General features: G+C 56.3%; 1 protein-coding gene across 4 annotated transcripts; it reads right to left on the minus strand.

Moving 5' to 3' along the window:
• Positions 1–316: 316 nt before the first annotated feature.
• On the minus strand, positions 317–15,452 carry ADCK5 (aarF domain containing kinase 5). Of its 4 annotated transcripts, none has more exons than XM_038760670.1 (15): positions 15,412–15,452; positions 11,691–11,791; positions 10,927–11,076; positions 5,403–5,478; positions 4,054–4,254; positions 3,780–3,920; positions 3,363–3,476; positions 3,045–3,176; positions 2,662–2,745; positions 2,455–2,536; positions 2,242–2,320; positions 1,948–2,039; positions 1,477–1,729; positions 690–806; positions 317–600 (listed from the first exon to the last, which is right to left on the minus strand). In XM_038760670.1, exons 1-15 carry the CDS (start codon positions 15,421–15,423, stop codon positions 495–497), a joined length of 1,740 nt encoding a protein of 579 aa, XP_038616598.1. In that variant the 5' UTR covers positions 15,424–15,452; the 3' UTR covers positions 317–494. The 4 variants fall into 4 exon arrangements, with proteins under 4 accessions (XP_038616598.1, XP_038616601.1, XP_038616600.1 ...); XM_038760673.1 differs by lacking the exon at positions 15,412–15,452 and adding an exon at positions 11,905–12,018; XM_038760671.1 differs by lacking the exon at positions 317–600 and having other exon boundaries at positions 710–806; positions 1,477–1,709.
• Between the last annotated feature and the right edge of the window lie 2,236 nt (positions 15,453–17,688).

Genomic DNA, 17,688 nt, shown 5'->3' on the forward strand with positions numbered 1-17,688 from the left:
ATTAAGACTGGAAGTCTCCCGTGGGACAACCTGATCACCTTGTATCCTCCCCAGCGCTTAGAACAGTGCTTTGCACATAGTAAGCGCTTAATAAATTCATTCAATCGTATTTATTGAGCGCTTACTGTGTGCAGAGCACTGTACTAAGCGCTTGGGAAGTCCAAGTTGGCAACATAGAGAGACGGTCCCTACCCAACAGTGGGCTCACAGTCTAGAAGGGGGAATGATGATGCCACCATCATCATCATTTAGGCGGAGGAAGAGGGAAGGCACGGCACCAAACCCAGATTTTTTGAGTTTTATTTTGTGACTTGTGGTGGAGCCAGCACTCTGAGCCCACCCCTCCCCCAAGGCATCTGCCGGGGTGGGTGGGAAGGGGGACGCTGCAGCCCGGGGGTCTTTTCCCCAAGCTCTGCCCCCGAGTTGCCACGGGGCCGGGCCCGGCCCGGCCCTCCGCGAGCCCCAGCGGCAGGGAGGACCTCCGGCTCCAGCTCCTACGTCTCCAGGTACTCGTACAGCCCCTCGGGCTGGGCAATGAGCCCCAGGGAGGCCAGGAGCCGGATGCCCATGGCCGTGACGCGCATGTACAAGATCTCCAACCTGGAGGGGAGGAGGGGGGAAGCAGGGCTCCGGAAAGGACACGGCTCTGCCGCTCCCCGTCCACCCTCCGCCGGGCGCAGCCCCCTCACCTGAGGGCGAGCTCGAACTTGATGCTTTCCCATGCGACTTTGAGCCAACGCAGAATGCTGCTGTGTAGGAGCCCATGGGACCGCTCCCCTGCCAGCCGGCTCCAGCCCTTAACCGCGCTGCCCGCCGCCCCCACAACCAAGGGGTAGTCAGTGCCAACTGGCAGGGGCCACGTGCGGGTGCAAATTCATTCAATCGTATTTACTGAGTGCTTACTATGTGGAGAGCACTGTACTAAGCGCTTGACCCCCTTTGCCCCCCTTCCCCTATGGGCAGGGAGTCCAGCTGGGGCTAGTCAGTGCCAGCTGGCAGGGGCCACGTGCGAGTGCAAACTCATTCAATCGTATTTATTGAGCGCTTACTGTGTGCAGAGCACCGTACTAAGCGCTTGACCCCCTTTGAACCCCTTCCCCTATGGGCAGGGAGTCCAGCTGGGGCTAGTCAGTGCCAACTGGCAGGGGCCACGTGCGAGTGCAAATTCGTTCAATCGCATTTATTGAGCACTTACTGTGTGCAGAGCACTGTACTAAGCACCTGACCCCCTTTACCCCCCTTCCTCTATGGGCAGGGAGTCCAGCTGGGGCCTCCTCAGGCAAAACCGCCTGACCTCAGTCTCTGCCCGCCCCCCCATCCCGTAGCCTCTGTGCCTTCTCCGTCGATAATCGATCACGGGTATTTTAACCTCCTTCCTCCCAGCCCCTCTCCCCCGCAGGCTTACGCCGACCGGTCCAACGGTTCCCCGGCCCCGCTCCCCCAAAACCCATCTGCGCGTGGCAGGGCGGGCCTCACCTCTTGGCCATGAGGAAGTAGCGGTCCACAGGGGTTCCCAGCGTCACGTTGATGGAGCGGACGGTGTTGAGGTTGCGGAAGATGAGCAGCATGGGGCGGGGCAGGGCCCGGAGGACGTCCATGATGCGGGCAAAGTGCTCTTTGGCCATTTCCTGCATGTAGGCCGCCTCCTCGGCCGAGAGCAGGCTGGTGCGCCACAGCTGGCCCATGTGGATGGGCCGCTGCATCAGGATCTCACAGAACAGGAAGTAGTCTGCGTCGGGGCATGAGGCGGGGCCGTGCTGCGACCGGGACCCCCACGCTCCGTCTCCCACTCGCCTCTGGGAATCCCTCCCCCGGATGAAGCTTAGCGCCTTTTGGCCCCGGCCGCCCTCAACGGTCACCACCGGAGCGGTGAGGGGGAGAGAGGAAGAGCAGGCTTGTGGCCGGCTCTCCCCAGCTCCCACCCCCCGCCCCGTCCAGCCTCCTCACCTTCCACCCCAAGCTTGGCAGAATAGGCCTTCATGGCTGCATCATCCCGCAGGATAACGGCCCGCCACAGCTGGCACAGCACGGACCGGTCGCTGGACAAGATTGGGGAGAAATTGGGGGTGGGGGTTGCCTGACCCCGGGGGAGGCCTCCCCGTCGGGGACCGTTGGACGTCGGCCCGGAGCCGGTCTGCTCCGTGGGGTACGGCAGGGGGACAGGCTGGAGGAGTGGGGGCACTGAGTGGCTGAAAGGGACCCATCCGTGTCCCCCTTCCCGTCCCCGCCAGTGGTTCTTACTCCTCGTTCAGGAATTGGTAGAGGCCGTGATCCAGCAACACCAGCTCCGCCTGCCCGTCCGCGCCCTTCCTCACCAGCACTGAAACCAGATGCCACCTGAGTGCCCGCCCCACCTCCAACAGCCAGTCGGGCAGGGGAGAGGCCAGGGCCCAGCCTGGCACCGGGGGAAGGCTTCCTGGGGGCGGGTGGGGTGGGAGGACAGACGACGCCTACCGTTCCCGGGGTGGGGGTCGGCATGGATGAAGCCCGTGTAGAAGATCTGCTCGGCAAACACCCGGATCAACTTCTCGGCCGTCTGCCGGAGAGAGGGAGAGCCGTCCTTTAGGGTCTCGGGGCGGGGGAGCGGGAGGACCAGCGGTCTCGATCCCGCCACCGCTCCGTCCACAATTTCGGCCCACCTCCCGGCCGGCCCCCGCTCACATCCTTCAGGGTCAGGCCTCGCCTCTTGATCTCCTCCACGTTGTTGACCTTGCAGCCGTCGCAGAAGTCCGCAGTCAGCACCCGCTAGAAGGGATGGGGGCGGGAGAGGAGGCGGCTGGGAAACCAGGACCCCGACCGCTGACCTCTGAGGTCGGCGGGAAGCTGGACGGCGAGGGCCGCGCAGCCTCTAGGCCCCAGGTGACCAGACTCTTTCCTCTTGGAAAGTCTGTCGCGTCTGAGGCCCTGGAGACCGGCCTGCCTCCCACCAGCCCTGTCACAGAGACTTCCACTTGGGGCCTGGGTGGGTTGGGTCGTTTCTGAACCCAGCCCTTTGTTTTGGTGGGGGCTGAGTTCGAGAGGCGCGCCCTCCCCTGGGGTCCTACCTTGCTGGATTTGTCCCAGTGCACACGAGGCACCACGACGTAGCTGAAATGCTGGAGGTCCCGGGCGCAGCGCTCGGCGTTACGGCCCTCGTTCTCAAAGTCCAGTTCCTGGGCCAGGGTCTCCTTGAGATCCTGGCAGGTGGGGAGAGGGGGGGCTAAGCACACATCTGGTAACCCCCTCCCACCCCCCCCGCCCCCCCCAGTCAACTGGGGAATCCCCCAGCCCCAACGTGGGTGAGTCGCGCTGCCCATCCGACCCGATGTTCGGCCTCCGGGACACGCGGGGGGCCGTGGCGGCGGCCCCGGGGGAGGGGGTACCTTGAGGACCCAGCTGAAGCCGAAGCTGGGGTGCATGAACTCGATGATCTGCAGCAGGAGCTCCAGGGTCTGGATGTCGCTGTCAAACCTGTCCCTCAGGTCGATGTACTGCACCTGCCTCGGGAGCCACAGCTCGGCTCAACCTGGCTGCGACACGGCCTCTTTCCACCGCTCTGCCTTCTTCTCCAAGCCCTGCCCTCTCTCCTAGCGGCATGGGAATTGCCCAGGGCGGACGCTGAACCCGTTGCCCAGTCCCCAGCGGGAGCCCTCTGCGTCCAGAGCCTTGGGCAGAGTGGACGGGGAAGAGTTCGCCACAGCAGACGGGTGACTTGGCCCGAAACGTCTCACCCGGCCCGCTCCCGCGGATCCTTCCCAGTTGGGCCTCGCCCCTCCCACCTCCCCCCGGTGCTCACCCACCTTCACGGCCACCTCGGTGCCATCGTGAAGCTTGGCCTTGTGCACCTGTGCCAGGCTGGCAGCCGCCACGGGCTGATAGTCAAATTCCCGGAACAGCTGGTGGGCGGGCACCCGGAAGTCCTCCAGGAACAGCTCGTCCACCTGACGGGGGGGACCGGAGCAGGGACAGCTTCGTTGAGGCCCGGAGCCCTCCTCCCTCTGGTTCTAGGTGGTCAGAGGGACCCGGGGGGAAGGACGGGGGTTGGGGGGGGATGGCCTGGCCGAGCTGACTCACCTCTTTGTGGCCTCGGGTGAGGGCTTTGTCCTCCAGTACCCTCAGGGTGGTGATGTACTCAGAGGGCAGCAGGTGGTTGAAGGAGCAGAGCCCCTGGCCCAGCTTGACGTAGAGCCCCCCGTTGCGGATGGCCCCCTCCACCAGACGGTCAGCTGCTCGCTGATGGCACGCTGCCATCACCTCCTGGTACTCTGGGCTGTTCTGACCGGAGGGAAGGAGAGGGGGACAGGGATGGCTCTCGCCGGCGAGTCGGGGCCTCTCCCTCATCCTCTCTGGCTAGAATCGGGGAACCAGGGCGACCACGCGCCATGGGGACGTTTGGCTCGGCCCTCGGGGCCCAGACCGGACTGGTGGCCCAGATCGCTCTGGATGGGAGCGTTTTCTGGCCGGATGGCCCTCGACCCAACCCCTGTGCCCTCCCCTGACCCTAAAACAGCTCAGCTCTGCAACCTGTCAAGAATGGCAGAGGCCCCAACACAGGAAGGTCAGTCAGAGCAAACCAATACCCCAGCTCCAGTCCTACCAGCCTAGCAACTGAGACTTCCTCTCAAGGAAAATGATGCCGTGCCCCACCAATGCTGGGCCGCTAGCTTGAATACTGCTTTCCGAGCACCTCACGAGGGGTAATGGACAGGCAGATCGCCTATCACAGGGGTGTACAACGGACACAACCCCTAAACCTTAATCCAGCCCTGTTCAATCCCTTTCTGCCACTTCAAACCTCCGAACCTTAATCCGGCCCTGTTTAATCCCTTTCTGCCGCTTCAAACCCCCAAGCCCAGGCTATCTGTTTATCCCCAGCACTTAGTACAGTGCTTGCCACCTAGTAAACGCTTAATAAATAGCACTGTTATTATCTCCTGACCCCTACAAGGACACCAGCAGCTGTTGGGGATGAAGGGAAAGTCTGCTTCCAGGGAGGCGAGGTCTCCTCGTCCTGGGGAAACGGCCCCCCGGACAACCAGCCTTCGACTGCAGGCCCCGAGAACGACGGGAGGGGAGGGAGGAAAGGGGAGCAAACAGTTCCAGGCTGGATGAAGGCAAGAGTAATGGGGGAAACTTGCCCCCATTTCCTTCCTGAGGGGAACAGGGCCAGAGTTGGGAAAGAAGGGAAGATCACCGGTAGGAGCCTTCTGCTTCTAGGCTACCTCCTGAGGTGGCCAGCTCCTCCCAGATTGGTCCCCCACCTTCTCCGAGTCCTTGGAAGGCAGTGAAAGGGGCCATGAGGGGCTGGTGGAGGGAAAATGAAGACCAGAGAAACCAGACAGCGTCTCCCAAATACGGAGGAGGAAGAGGAATCCTTCCCCAGTCTGGTCACTCTGCTCCCCGGCTCCTCCCACGAGACCTACCTCATCAAGCCCTCGCAGGATCACATTGGAACACCACCAGTAGTCCACGGAGATCTGCATGCCCAGCCGAAGAGACCTGCCGGGACCAAAGCCAGAAAGGAGTCGGGGCCGTCCTGGATCTCATCCCAGACACTCCCCGCAACGGAGATTCTCGCTGGGATAAGGAGGACCTTCCCAAAGCTGGAGCGGGGAAGAGGGGGGAAGCCACGGGGTCTCCTTCCCTGGAGATTTCACGTCGTGGAGGTTTCCCCCCATCCCCTCCCAGCCCCAACCTTCCCATCGCCTGATTTCCTGGGCTACATAAGAGCCATCCAGCCCACGAAGGAGGGGCCAGGCAGGTAAGGGCCTGTTTGGGGGAGCACAGCAGGACTTGTTCTGGCTCAGATGTTGGGTGACACTGACTGCCAATCAGTCAATCCCAGCTCAGCCACTTGTCAGCTGTGTGACTTTGGGCAAGTCACTTAACTTCTCTGTGCCTCAGTTCCCTCACCTGTAAATTGGGGATTAAGACTGTGAGCCCCCCTTGGGACAACATGATCATCTTGTAACCTCCCCAGCGCTTAGAACAGTGCTTTGCACATAGTAAGTGCTTAATAAGTGCCACCATCATCATCATCAATTACTTCTGCCAGAATCCCTTGCAGTCCAACCTGGAGTTCTTGATTTCCCCGGCTGGACGCAACTCCCATTTCCTGAGGGAGACTACCTTACCCACCAAAATCTGCCCTTCCTATTGGGAGGGGGGCTCCAGAACAGCCCAAAGAAATCAGACGGCTGACCGGCAAACTCCTGCAAGGAGCACTCTGGACAAGAAACCCCTTCCACCCCGTGTCTGTCCGGGACGGGCAGAAAATGCAATTCCGACCCTGGGGGCTCCGACTCCAGCTTTGGACAAGGCCCTCCCCAACCACCATCACGTCTGCCCCGGGGGGATGTGCGGAAAGCCCAACTCCGCCACTGGGGTAGAGCCAAGTTAATCAGGTCCGACAGTCCCACACGGGGCTCACAGTTTTAACCCCTATTTTACAGAGGAGGCAGCTAAGGCAAAGTTACGTGACTTGAAGATATGGAGACCCGGCGGACAGTGGCGGGGTAGGGATAAAACCCAGGTTCTCTGACACCAAGCCTATACTCTATCCACACACTGCGCCTTTCAATTAGAATGAACCGCAGCGCGTTAACCTTGTTTCTTAACATACTGTTTGGCTTTATTTTATACATCATCTCCTTGTGTCTCCTGTGCGTCTGTGCCATCTTCCCAGCCCTTTCTGTTTTACAGCCCTCAGGTCTGACTCAATTTCCTTCTATCTTCACCCAGAGTAAGCACTCAACGAGTGCGATCAATTAGAAAAAAAGAAGAAAAAAAGACAATGGGAATCGGGGGTGGGGGGGTACAACTACCAAGGAGCAGCATTGCGTAGTGGCTAGACCACAGGCCTGAGTCAGAAGGGAGTGGGTTCTAATTCCAGCTCTGTCACCTGCCTGCTGTGTGACCTTGGCCGAGTCCCTTCACTTCTCTGTGCCTCAGTTACCTCATCTGTCGAACGGGGATTGGGATTGTGAGCCGCAAGTGGGCCAGGGACTGTGTCTGACCCGATTTGCTTGTATCCACCCCAGTGCTCAGTACTGTGCTAGCACATTTAAAAGCTATGGAGGGTGTGGATTAATAAAATTATTAAGATTATATTAAGATTAGAACTACATACATTTCCATTTATATAATTATATTGATTATACAATTATGTTAATACATTATGCTTAATAAGATCAAGAGCTTATCTAAATAATCATAATAAACAATAAATAGTAACTATTTATTATTAAGTAGGCTACTTCTAGTATAGTGGATACTGCCATCGGCCACCAGAAGAACTGGTTTGATGGGGATGAAGACTGTGAGCCCCACATGGGACAACCTGGTTACCTTGTGGCTACCCCAGTGCTTAGAACAGTGCTTGGCACATAGTAAGCGCTCCAACAAAAAACATTATTATTATTATTATTATAAGTACATGCAAGAGCTACTCACAGAAAAAACAAGTGCCATTTACTTATTTAGGATACTTGTTATGCCTTTCTGCCCTAAGCATGGGGTTCCTAATCTAAAATTTGCTTCTCTTCCTGGACACACAAACAACTACAGAGGACGGAGAACTTGCCAAAACACGGAGACATCAAAGCCTCAGCTGAGCCGATCTGCCAGCGGGGAAGGGAGATTCAGACTTTTCCTCGACATGGAGAATATCACAGGGATTCAAAGAAGGTGGAATTTTCCCATCTTCCGGAAGGGAGGCGAGACTGCTGACTTTGGAAACTATCGAGGCCATGGCGGCCTCAAAACCGTCGCTGGCAGTGAGCTCTGCGGGGTCCCGGCCGGGTTCTTCCAGAAACACCGTGCCCTTGCAGAATCCCGGAATCCCTTGCAGAGCAGGGCGGTCACGATCGTGGTGGCCCAGGAGCGGCGAATGGAACAATGAGACCTCGACACGGGGTTTGTAGTGCTCGCACTATTTTGTTTCTACAAAAGCGTTCTGGTTTCCCCCACTCCTCAAGAGCCTCCAGCGGCTCCTCATCCACCTCCGCATCAAACAGAAATTCCTGACCATCGGCATTAAAACAATCGCCTTACCCTTTTCTACCTCACCACTTTTCTACTACAACCCAACCAGCACGATTCACTCTTCTAATGCCAACCTACTCGCTGTACCTCAGTCTCATCTATCTTGCCACCGACCTCTCGCCCATGTCCCGTCTCTAGCCTGGAACGTCCTCCCCTCTCCATATCCGACAATTACTCTCCCCGCCTTCAAAGTCCTCCAAGAGTTAAGCGCTTTGATGTTCACCCATGCCCCCAACCCTACTGCACTTCATGCCCGTCCTCCCCGTCCAGTCTGTAAGCTCCTCGTGTTCAGAAATTATGCTGAACTTTTGGATGCGCCCTCGCAATTAGACTGTGAGCCCACTGTTGGGTAGGGACTGTCTCTATATGTTGCCAACTTGTACTTCCCAAGCGCTTAGTACAGTGCTCTGCACACAGTAAGCGCTCAATAAATACGATTGATGATGATGATGATGATGATGATTTGCTCCCTTTATTCACCCCTCCTTCAGTCCCACGGCACTCAGGTACATATCCATAATTTGTTTATTTCTAGTGATATCCTCCTCCCCCCTCTAGACTGTAAGGTCGTTGTGGGCAGGGAGCATGCCTACCGTCTCTGTTATGCTGAACTCTCCCAAGCGCTTAGCACAGTGCTTGGCACGCAGTAAGCGCTCGACAAATTTGGTTGATTGATGACTCTCCCAAGTGCTTAGTACAGTGCTCTTGCTCAGTAAATTCTATTGAGTCCTTCCTCAAACCTTAGGCAGAGGCCACATCCTCACACAAGGGCAAACACCCCGACTCACAGCGGACAATAAAAGTTCTAGACATCCTTGAAAGACACACATTCCCAGACAATCAGCAACTATCCTAGCTAATGAGCTGAAGCCTCCCACTAGATCAGAGAATCACATCCCGGGAAGGGGCCTCAAGAGGCGGCCGTCAGGTGGATCTATCCTTACCGTGGTTTTCCGCTTTTCCTTTTTTCCCCCCAGTCCTCAAGGACTTCCCTACCTAGGAGAGCTCTCCCCCAGATCTCCATCGCCCGGCGGAAACATCTGCCAATCCCTTCCGTGGCCTGGGATCCCCGCCAGAGAGCCGTTTGACTCTGGCCCTCCCCACCCAGGGGGACTTGTTGGGGCCAGCTGCTCGCTTTTGATCCGCAGAGTGAGGACAGAAGGGGAACAGGGCCTGGTCTCTTGGCTCTCCCTTCCTGACTGCAGGGGGGATGGGGAAGGAGGGGGCCGGGACATTTTCCCTGGCCCGCCTCCTTGCCTGATGTAACTGAGGTTGGTGCGTTCGCTTCCCAGTGAGCGGGAAGGGGTGCACGTCAAGTGGCTTGTCCCGGCTTCCTCTGAGCCCACAGAGTCTCTCATCCCCAGGACGTGCTGGCTCCAGGATATCCCGGAGCCAGCCCTCGGGCAGCGTGGCTGGGAACAAGGAAGTGGCCTGGTCACCCCGTCGGCCGGGCCTTCACCTCATTCATTCATTCATTCGTTCGTTCGTATTCAGTCGTATTTATTGAGCGCTGGGGAAGTAGAAGTTGGCAACATATAGAGACGGTCCCTACCCAACAGCGGGCTCACCGTCGGAGGAGAGCCAGTTTCCCATCCTGGAGCCGAAGGTCTGGTGAGGAGTCGGGCTGACCGTCTTTCGGCTCTGGATTATTCAGCCGGCCCCCGTGGGTGGGGAGAGATGCGGGAGGGCGAAGGAGAGGTGGCCGGGGAGAGGAGGGGGAGTAAAGCAATTTGGAGGACAAGGTTGGGCAAAGTTGAACGATCAACCAGAGAGAGTTCCTGACTGATCTGGAGATGTCCCCCTCCCCGACAGCCCGGAGCTGGCCGCGGGCAGGGTTGGGGGCCCGGGTGACCCTGGACCTGCCTTCCCTCTCCCCACAGTATCGTCACAGAACCGTGGGCAAGGGCAGGCGACCCAAGTCAGGGTCTTCAGCCAGGATTTCCCCGCCATGCTGAGCTTCCCCCAATAGTGGCTGGGAAGGGCTCCCTCCCTCCCTGACATTAGGTTGCTCACCGGAGAGGGAGGGAGACCTGCTCTGGGGGCATCGTCAAGCAGCCAGCCATGAGTGTAAAGATACCACCGACGGACGAATGGGCTTTAATTCAAGACGTTCAGGGGGTGGTCCCCTGGGTCTCCAGGTGCTGGCTCGTTAATCCATGCTGGAGAAATGGCCTAAACCGTGATGGCTGCGTCACATGTGCTCGCTCCTTCCTCCCGTCCAGCTATCGCAGACAATGGTTGGACTGGGCCTTGTACATATTTACTATTCTATTTTGTTAACGATGTGCATCTAGCTTTACTTCTATTTATTCTGATGACTCGACACCTGTTCACGTTTTGTTTTGTTGTCTGTCTCCCCCTTCTAGACTGTGAGCCTGTTGTTGAGTAGGGACCATCTCTATATGTTGCCAACTTGTACTTCTCAAGTGCTTAGTACAGTGCCCTGCACACAGTAAGCGCTCAATACATATGATTGACTGAATGAATGGGCACCCTGGTAGCCACGATGACTCTCACAGGACCGACTCCACCCTTCAACCAGGGCTATGCCAGGGGCCGCGGGGGCCTGCCCGGTCTGATCTGAGCGGAACAGGTGCGGCCTTGGAGGAAGCTACTGAGGAAGGGGCGGGCGGTACCTCGGTCGGTAACTGGGGTCTGTTCTGAGGCAAAGAGATGGACCAGAGGATGCTCTGCCTGCCAATGTTTGGACTTGAAACACCAGGCGGCTGAGTCAGGGTCAGCCTCAGGAAACCACCTTTCAGCAACTTAGGGAGGAACTTGAAGGCGGGGGCAAAGAGAAAGGAAAACCTCCTAGTTCCACCCCAGAGCCCGAAGAAAATGGGATACCTTCGCACACAGTCCTCCGCATATACGTGCACGCACAAGCAGACCCACTCAACCCACCTGCTAAACCGAGCAAAGCCCTCCACCACCAGCCTCATCCTCCTCCTCTCCTGCGTCTCGGCGATGCTGTAGCGGATGCCCACCAACAAGGGCACGCCCACCGCTGTGCCTAGAAGGAGCTTCCTCCATGGCTTCCTGAGGCCCACGGAGCTGCACGGGAAAGGCAGAAACTTGAAAGCCGTGATCTCTTTCCCGTTCACGGCTCACCTGGCTGATCCCGCTGGACTGGGGGTCGGCTGGGGGGGCTGCGGACATGGGGGGCCAGAGCAGGGGCCGAAACCCTGGGCGAGGCTGGATTGGCTCTAAGGCCCCTGCAAGACTGTGAGTCTGGACCAGAATGGCCTCTAACTCGAGCCCACCAAGTCCCCAGTTTGCGGCTCACATGCCGAGCCTCTCTCCAACCCCTATTCTGGCCCGGTACGGACAAGAAGCGAGGACAGGACACCCCCGCCCCCCACCAACCAGTTCCTCTCCCCACCTTCAAAGCCTTGGAGGCCTTCCCTGACTAAGCCCTCTTTCCCCACTCCCTTCTGCGTTGCCCCGATTTGCTCTCTTTATTCACCCATTCCTCATATCTGTCATTTATTTATTTATATTGACGTCCGTCTCCCCCTCTAAGCTGTGAGCTCACTGTGGGCAGGGAGCGTGTCTACCAACTCTGTTGTATTGTCCACCCCCAAGCCCTCAGTACAGTGCTCTGCCCACAGTAAGCGCCCAATAAATACCACCGACTGACTGATCGGACCCCGGTTCACGGCACTGACCTTTCTGGTAGGGACCTGACGTTTCTCTGGAAGAGCAGGGGAGTGCCCAGCCAGGAGCGCTCGCTCTGCAGCAGGGCGGAGTGAAAGCGGCACAGCTGTCCCTGCAGAGAGAAGGAGGGCGGCGGGGTCAGGAGGCGGCAGGGATCGAGGGGGTCACCGCCACGGTACCCCGCTGTTGAAGGCGCCTCTCCTCACGACCCGGGGAACGCTGTACCCTGTGGCGTGTCTCCTTGGAGGCTGACGTAGGGAAGGCAAAGGAAGACGATACATGAAGACAGGAGACTCTCTGAGCGAGCTGTGCTCTCCAAAGGGTCCAGTTATTTCCACTTGAGGAAAAGGTAATCCACAGTGGAAAAACGGTAAGTCGGAAGAATTGTGGTATTTGCTAAGCGCATACTATTTGCCCAGGCGCCGTGATAAACGCTGGGGTACAGACGAGGAAACTGGGTTGGACACAGTCCGTGTCCCACATGGGGTTCACAGTCTTAAAACCCATTTGACGGGTGAGGTAAATGAGGCACAGAGAAGTGGGCAGACTTGCCCAATATCACACGGTAGACAAATGGCGGACCAGGATTAGAACCCAGATCCTTCTTACTCCCAGGTCCTTGCTCTAACCACTAGGCCACGGCTGCCTTACTTATTGCCTCAGTCTTACTCCCTTCTACTTGGACTGTGAGTCCCGTATGGGATAGGGATTGTGTCCAACCTGATTATCCCACTAGAAGACCAGGAGCCACTCAGGTGCCAAGCCCAAGGAAGGGCACCCAGCTGCAGCCCTCTGCCAGCCCCTGCTGCCTCTGCCCACCCCAATGGAGATCCCCGCCACTGAACTGGTGGCAGAGGGGGAAAGGGAGGGCTCCAGCTTCTGCCAAATTCCAAATCAAATATCTCCAGCCTGGAATTTGGTTCTTAGTACAGGGACGAGGGTCTCGCTGGTATCCACCAGGCGCTCGGTCTCTCGCTCCATCTCCCCGGGGAGAGGCTCAACCCCAAGGGGAAGAGAAAAGACCCGGGCTCTGACTTCCCAGTATCCCACCGGGTCCAAGCCCCCGACACATCCGCGCTCAGCCGAAGAGGTCCATATCAGATCCATCTTGAGGATTGCAAAACAGCCGCAAATCAAAGGACGGTGTCCTTGATCCAACGTTCCCAGAGATACGGAGCCATCCCACCCGCGGAGCTGGGCTGGGCCCCAAATCCCCCGCAGCGGGCAAGGCCACCCGCGGCCCAGCGTGCCGGGAATTTGCAGCGGCTCTCCAGGACGGCGATCCTTAGGATCCTGGCCCTGACGTGTCGGAAACGTCTCCGCTCGGCAGAACGCGGCACTCGCCGGGAAGGGAGGCCGAAAGTACCTCGGGCTTGGGGACAGGCGGAACCTAACGGGCAAACGGCTCTGACGCTTTCTGGGAGAGTAAAAGAGACCTCCCCCGACGCACACACTTGAGGCAGGGTGGTTCGTGGGAAACCGAGGTAGGAGGGAAGCACACGTACGAGTCCCGCAGGCACAGACGGTACCTGCTGCCCTCACAAGCTCCATAACAGGGATGAGGGAGACACTCTCATTGCCCAGAAAACAGACTGGGAGCTAAGCAGAACGCAGGAGGAACTGGACCAGTTCCAGTTAGTACAGTGCTAAGCGCTTAGTACAGTGCTCTGCACATAGTAAGCGCTCAATAAATACGATTGATGATGATGATGATGACCAAGGGGAAGGTGAGATGGCCGCAGCCTGTCAGCTCCTCCTGGAGTCTGTAATCTCCTGGTGGGCAGGGATCGCCTCTGTCAACTCCATTAGGAAAGTAGCATGGCTTAGTGGAAAGAGCTTAGAACAGTGCTTTGCACATAGTAAGCGCTTAATAAATGCCATTATTATTATTATTATAATTAAAGAGCCCGGGCTTGGGAGTCCGAGGATGTGGGTTCTAATCCCAGCTCTGCCACCTTTCGCCTGGGGCAAGCCGCTTAACTTCTCTGTGCCTCAGTTACCTCATCTGGAAAACGGGGATTAAGACTGTGAGCCCCACGTGAGACAATCTGATCACCTTGTATCTACCTTAGCATTTAGAACAGTGCTTGGCCCACAGTAAGCGCTTCACAAATACCTTAATTATAGTAAGCGCTTGATAAACGCCATTATTATTATTAATCTGCCGGGCAGAGGAGAAACAGACGTACGCTGCGAAACACATTACACGGTGCAGGGTGGTTGGGGAGAAAACACGCTGAAAAGTCTGACGCAGAGACAGGCAGATCAAAACGAACACATGAAAGAACAGGCTTCTCTGCACATAGTAAGCACTCAATAAATACGATTGATGAGGCTTCAGCTCCAAAGCTCCTGTTATTTTGAAAGACCCAAGGCTATGAACGTGCCAGGTGGAAGCCTGCTAGACAGTCCCCTTCTAGACTGTGAGCCCACTGTTGGGTAGGGACCATCTCTTTATGTTGCCAACTTGTACTTCCCAAGCGCTTAGTACAATGCTCTGCACACAGTAGGCGCTCAATAAATACGACTGAATGAATGAATGAATAGAACCCCCCGTGGGACAACACGATCACCTTGTAGCCACTCCAGCACTTGGAATAGTGCTCTGCACACAATAATAAGCAACTGGTAAATGTCATTATTATTATTATTACAACAAGGTGGTCAGGTTGTCCCACTCACAGTCTTCACCCCCATTTTAGAGAAGCAGCATGGCTCAGTGGGAAGAGCCCGGGCTTTGGAGTCAGAGGTCATGGGTTCAAATTCCAGCTCCGCCACTTGTCAGCTGTGTGACTTTGGGCAAGTCACTTCACTTCTCTGTGCCTCAGTTACCTCACCTGTAAAGTGGGGATTAAGCTCGTGAGCCCCACATGGGACAACCTGATCACCTCGTACCCTCCCCGGCGCTTAGAACAGTGCTTTGCACATAGTAAGCGCTTAACAAATGCCATCATCATCATCATTTTAGACAGAAAGAGGCGGCCCCGGAGAACGGCCTCGGCCGGACGCTGGGCCCCGGCCAACTTCCAGCGCTTAGTACAGTGCCTGGCACGTAGTAGGCGCTTAACAAATACCATAATAACAACTATTATTGACAAACACCACCATAATAAGCAGCGTGGCTCAGTGGAAAGAGCCCGGGCTTTGGAGTCAGAGGTCATGGGTTCAAATTCCGGCTCCACCACTTGTTAGCTGTGTGACTTTGGGCAAGTCACTTCACTTCTCTGGGCCTCAGTTCCCTCATCTGTAAAATGGGGGTGAAGACTGTGAGCTCCCCATGGGACAACCTGATCACCTCGTACCCTCCCCAGCGCTTAGAACAGTGCTTTGCACATAGCAAGCGCTTAACAAATGTCATCATCATCATCATTTTAGGTAGAAAGAGGCAGCCCCGGGGAATGGCCTCGGCCAACTTCCAGCGCTTAGTACAGTGCCTGGCACGTAACAGGCGCTTAACAAATACCATAATAATAACTATTATTGAGAAACACCATCATAATAATTGTTATTATCATTCACTGCCAACCCGGCGGGGCGTCGCCCCCCAACGAACGCTAGGGGCGCCCTGCCCCGAGCCCCCGCAGCCCGCCCGGGGAGGGGCCGCCTCAGGCGAGGCCCATCCGCCTCCATCCGCCCCCATCCGCTTCCATCCGCCCCCGCGGGGGAGGTCAGAGGTCACAGGGCAACGGAGGGGGGTCGCCCCGGGTCATCCCCGACCTCGGGTCTCCTCACCGCCCGCCACATCGCCGCTCGCGCCGGTCCGGGCTCGCGCTCTGCTTCCCGCCCGGCCGGCGCGCAGGCGCAGCGCGGCGCCCGCCCCCCCTCCCACTCCCTCACACCCCGCGCACGCGCGCTTGAGGCCCGGCCCGTCCTTGATCGCTCCCCGGGGCGCGCGCGCCCTTTATCTCTCTCGCGTGATCTCGCTCTCTCGCGTGATCTCCCTGGTCGCTCCCCTCATGCTCGCCCTCGACCTAACTCAGGCCTGGGGCGCCTCACACCCCACCCACGGGCAACTGGCTTTTACTCATAATAATAACAATAATAATAATAATGGCATTTATTAAACGCTTACTATGCGCAAAACACTGTTCTAAGCGCTGGGGAGGTTACAAGGTGATCAAGTTGTCCCCCCAGGGGGCTCAACTGAGGCACAGAGAAGTTCATTCATTCATTGAGAAGCAGCGTGGCTCAGTGGAAAGAGCACGGGCTTTGGAGTCAGAGGTCATGGGTTCGAATCCCGACTCTACCACATCCATCAATCAATTAATTGTATTTATTGAGCGCTTACTGTGTGCAGAGCACCGTACTAAGCACTTGGGAAGTACAAGTTGGCAACATATAGACAGTCCCTACCCAACAGTGGGCTCACAGTCTAAAAGACGGATGTGTGACCTTGGGCAAGTCACTTAACTTCTCTTTTAGACCGTGAGCCCACTGTTGGGTAGGGACTGTCTCTATATGTTGCCAACTTGGACTTCCCAAGCGCTTAGTACAGTGCTCTGCACACAGTGCTCAATAAATACAATTGATTGATTGATTCTCTGAGCCTCAGTTACCTCATCTGTAAAATGGGGATTGACTGTGAGCCCCACGGGGGGCAACTTGATCACCTTGTATCCCCCCCCCCCCAGCGCTTAGAACAGTGCTCTGCACATAGCGCTTAACAAATGGCATCATTAGTATTATTATTCATTCATTCAATCCTATTTATTGATTGATTTATTGATTAAGTCCTAAGCACTTGGGAAGTACAAGTTGGCAACATATAAGTGACTCGCTTAACTTCATCTGGAAAATGGGAATTCATAATCGTATTTGTTAAGCGCTTACTAGGTGCCAAGCACTGTTCTAAGCGCTGGGGCAGCGTGGCTCAGTGGAAAAGAACCCGGGCTTTGGAGTCAGAGGTCATGGGTTCAAGTCCCAGCTCCGCCACTTGTCTGCTGTGTGACTTTGGGCAAGTCACTTCACTTCTCTGGGCCTCAGTTACCTCATCTGTAAAATGGGGATGAAGACTGTGAGCCCCACATGGGACAACCTGATCACCTTGTAACCTCCCCAGCGCTTAGAACAGTGCTTTGCACATAGTAAGTGCTTAATAAATGCCATCATTATTATTATTATTTTTACAAGGTGATCAGGTTGTCCCATAGGAGGCTCACAATCTTAATCCCCATTTTACAGATGAGGGAACTGAGGCACAGATAAGTGAAGTGACTTGCTTAACTTGTCTGGAAAATGGGAATTCATAATCGTAATCATATTTGTTAAGCGCTTACTATGCACAAAGCCCTGTTCTAAGCGCTGGGGAGGTTACAAGGTGATCAGGTTGTCCCAAGGGGGGCTCACAATCTTCATCCCCATTTTACAGATAAGGGGACTGAGGCCTAGAGAAGTGAAGTGACTTGCCCAAAGTCACACAGCTGACAATTGGCAGATCCAGGATTTGAACCCATGACTTCTAACTCCAAAGCCCGGGCTCTTTCCACTGAGCCACGCTGCTTATTAATAATAATAATAATGGCATTTATTAAGCGCTTACTATGCACAAAGCACTGTTCTAAACGCTGGGGAGGTTACAAGGTGATCAGGTTGTCCCAAGGGGGGCTCACAATCTTCATCCCCATTTTACAGATGAGGGAGCTGAGGCCCAGAGAAGTGAAGGGACTTGCTTAACTTCGTCTGGAAAATGGGAATTCATAACGGGAGCTGAGGCCCAGAGAAGTTAAGTGACTTGCCCAAAGTCACACAGCTGACAATCGGCCGAGCCGGGATTTGAACCCGTGACCTCTGACTCCAAAGCCCGGGCTCTTTTCCACGGAGCCACGCTGCTTCCCTGATTCTGAGATAGAATCAGATGGGGTGGGGAGGGGCCTTCCAAGGGGCAGTCAAGCGCCCTGAAAGTGAGGCTGGGGGACATTTGTTCGGGTTTGGCTTCTAGACTGCAGCTGGACTTGCCCAAGAGACGAGGTATCTTGCCGCGACTTGCTGCAGCTGGAGGTGGGGCGGGCT

The sequence above is a fragment of the Tachyglossus aculeatus genome, chromosome 18 (genome assembly GCF_015852505.1).
Source record: "Tachyglossus aculeatus isolate mTacAcu1 chromosome 18, mTacAcu1.pri, whole genome shotgun sequence".
Classification (NCBI taxonomy): domain Eukaryota; kingdom Metazoa; phylum Chordata; class Mammalia; order Monotremata; family Tachyglossidae; genus Tachyglossus; species Tachyglossus aculeatus.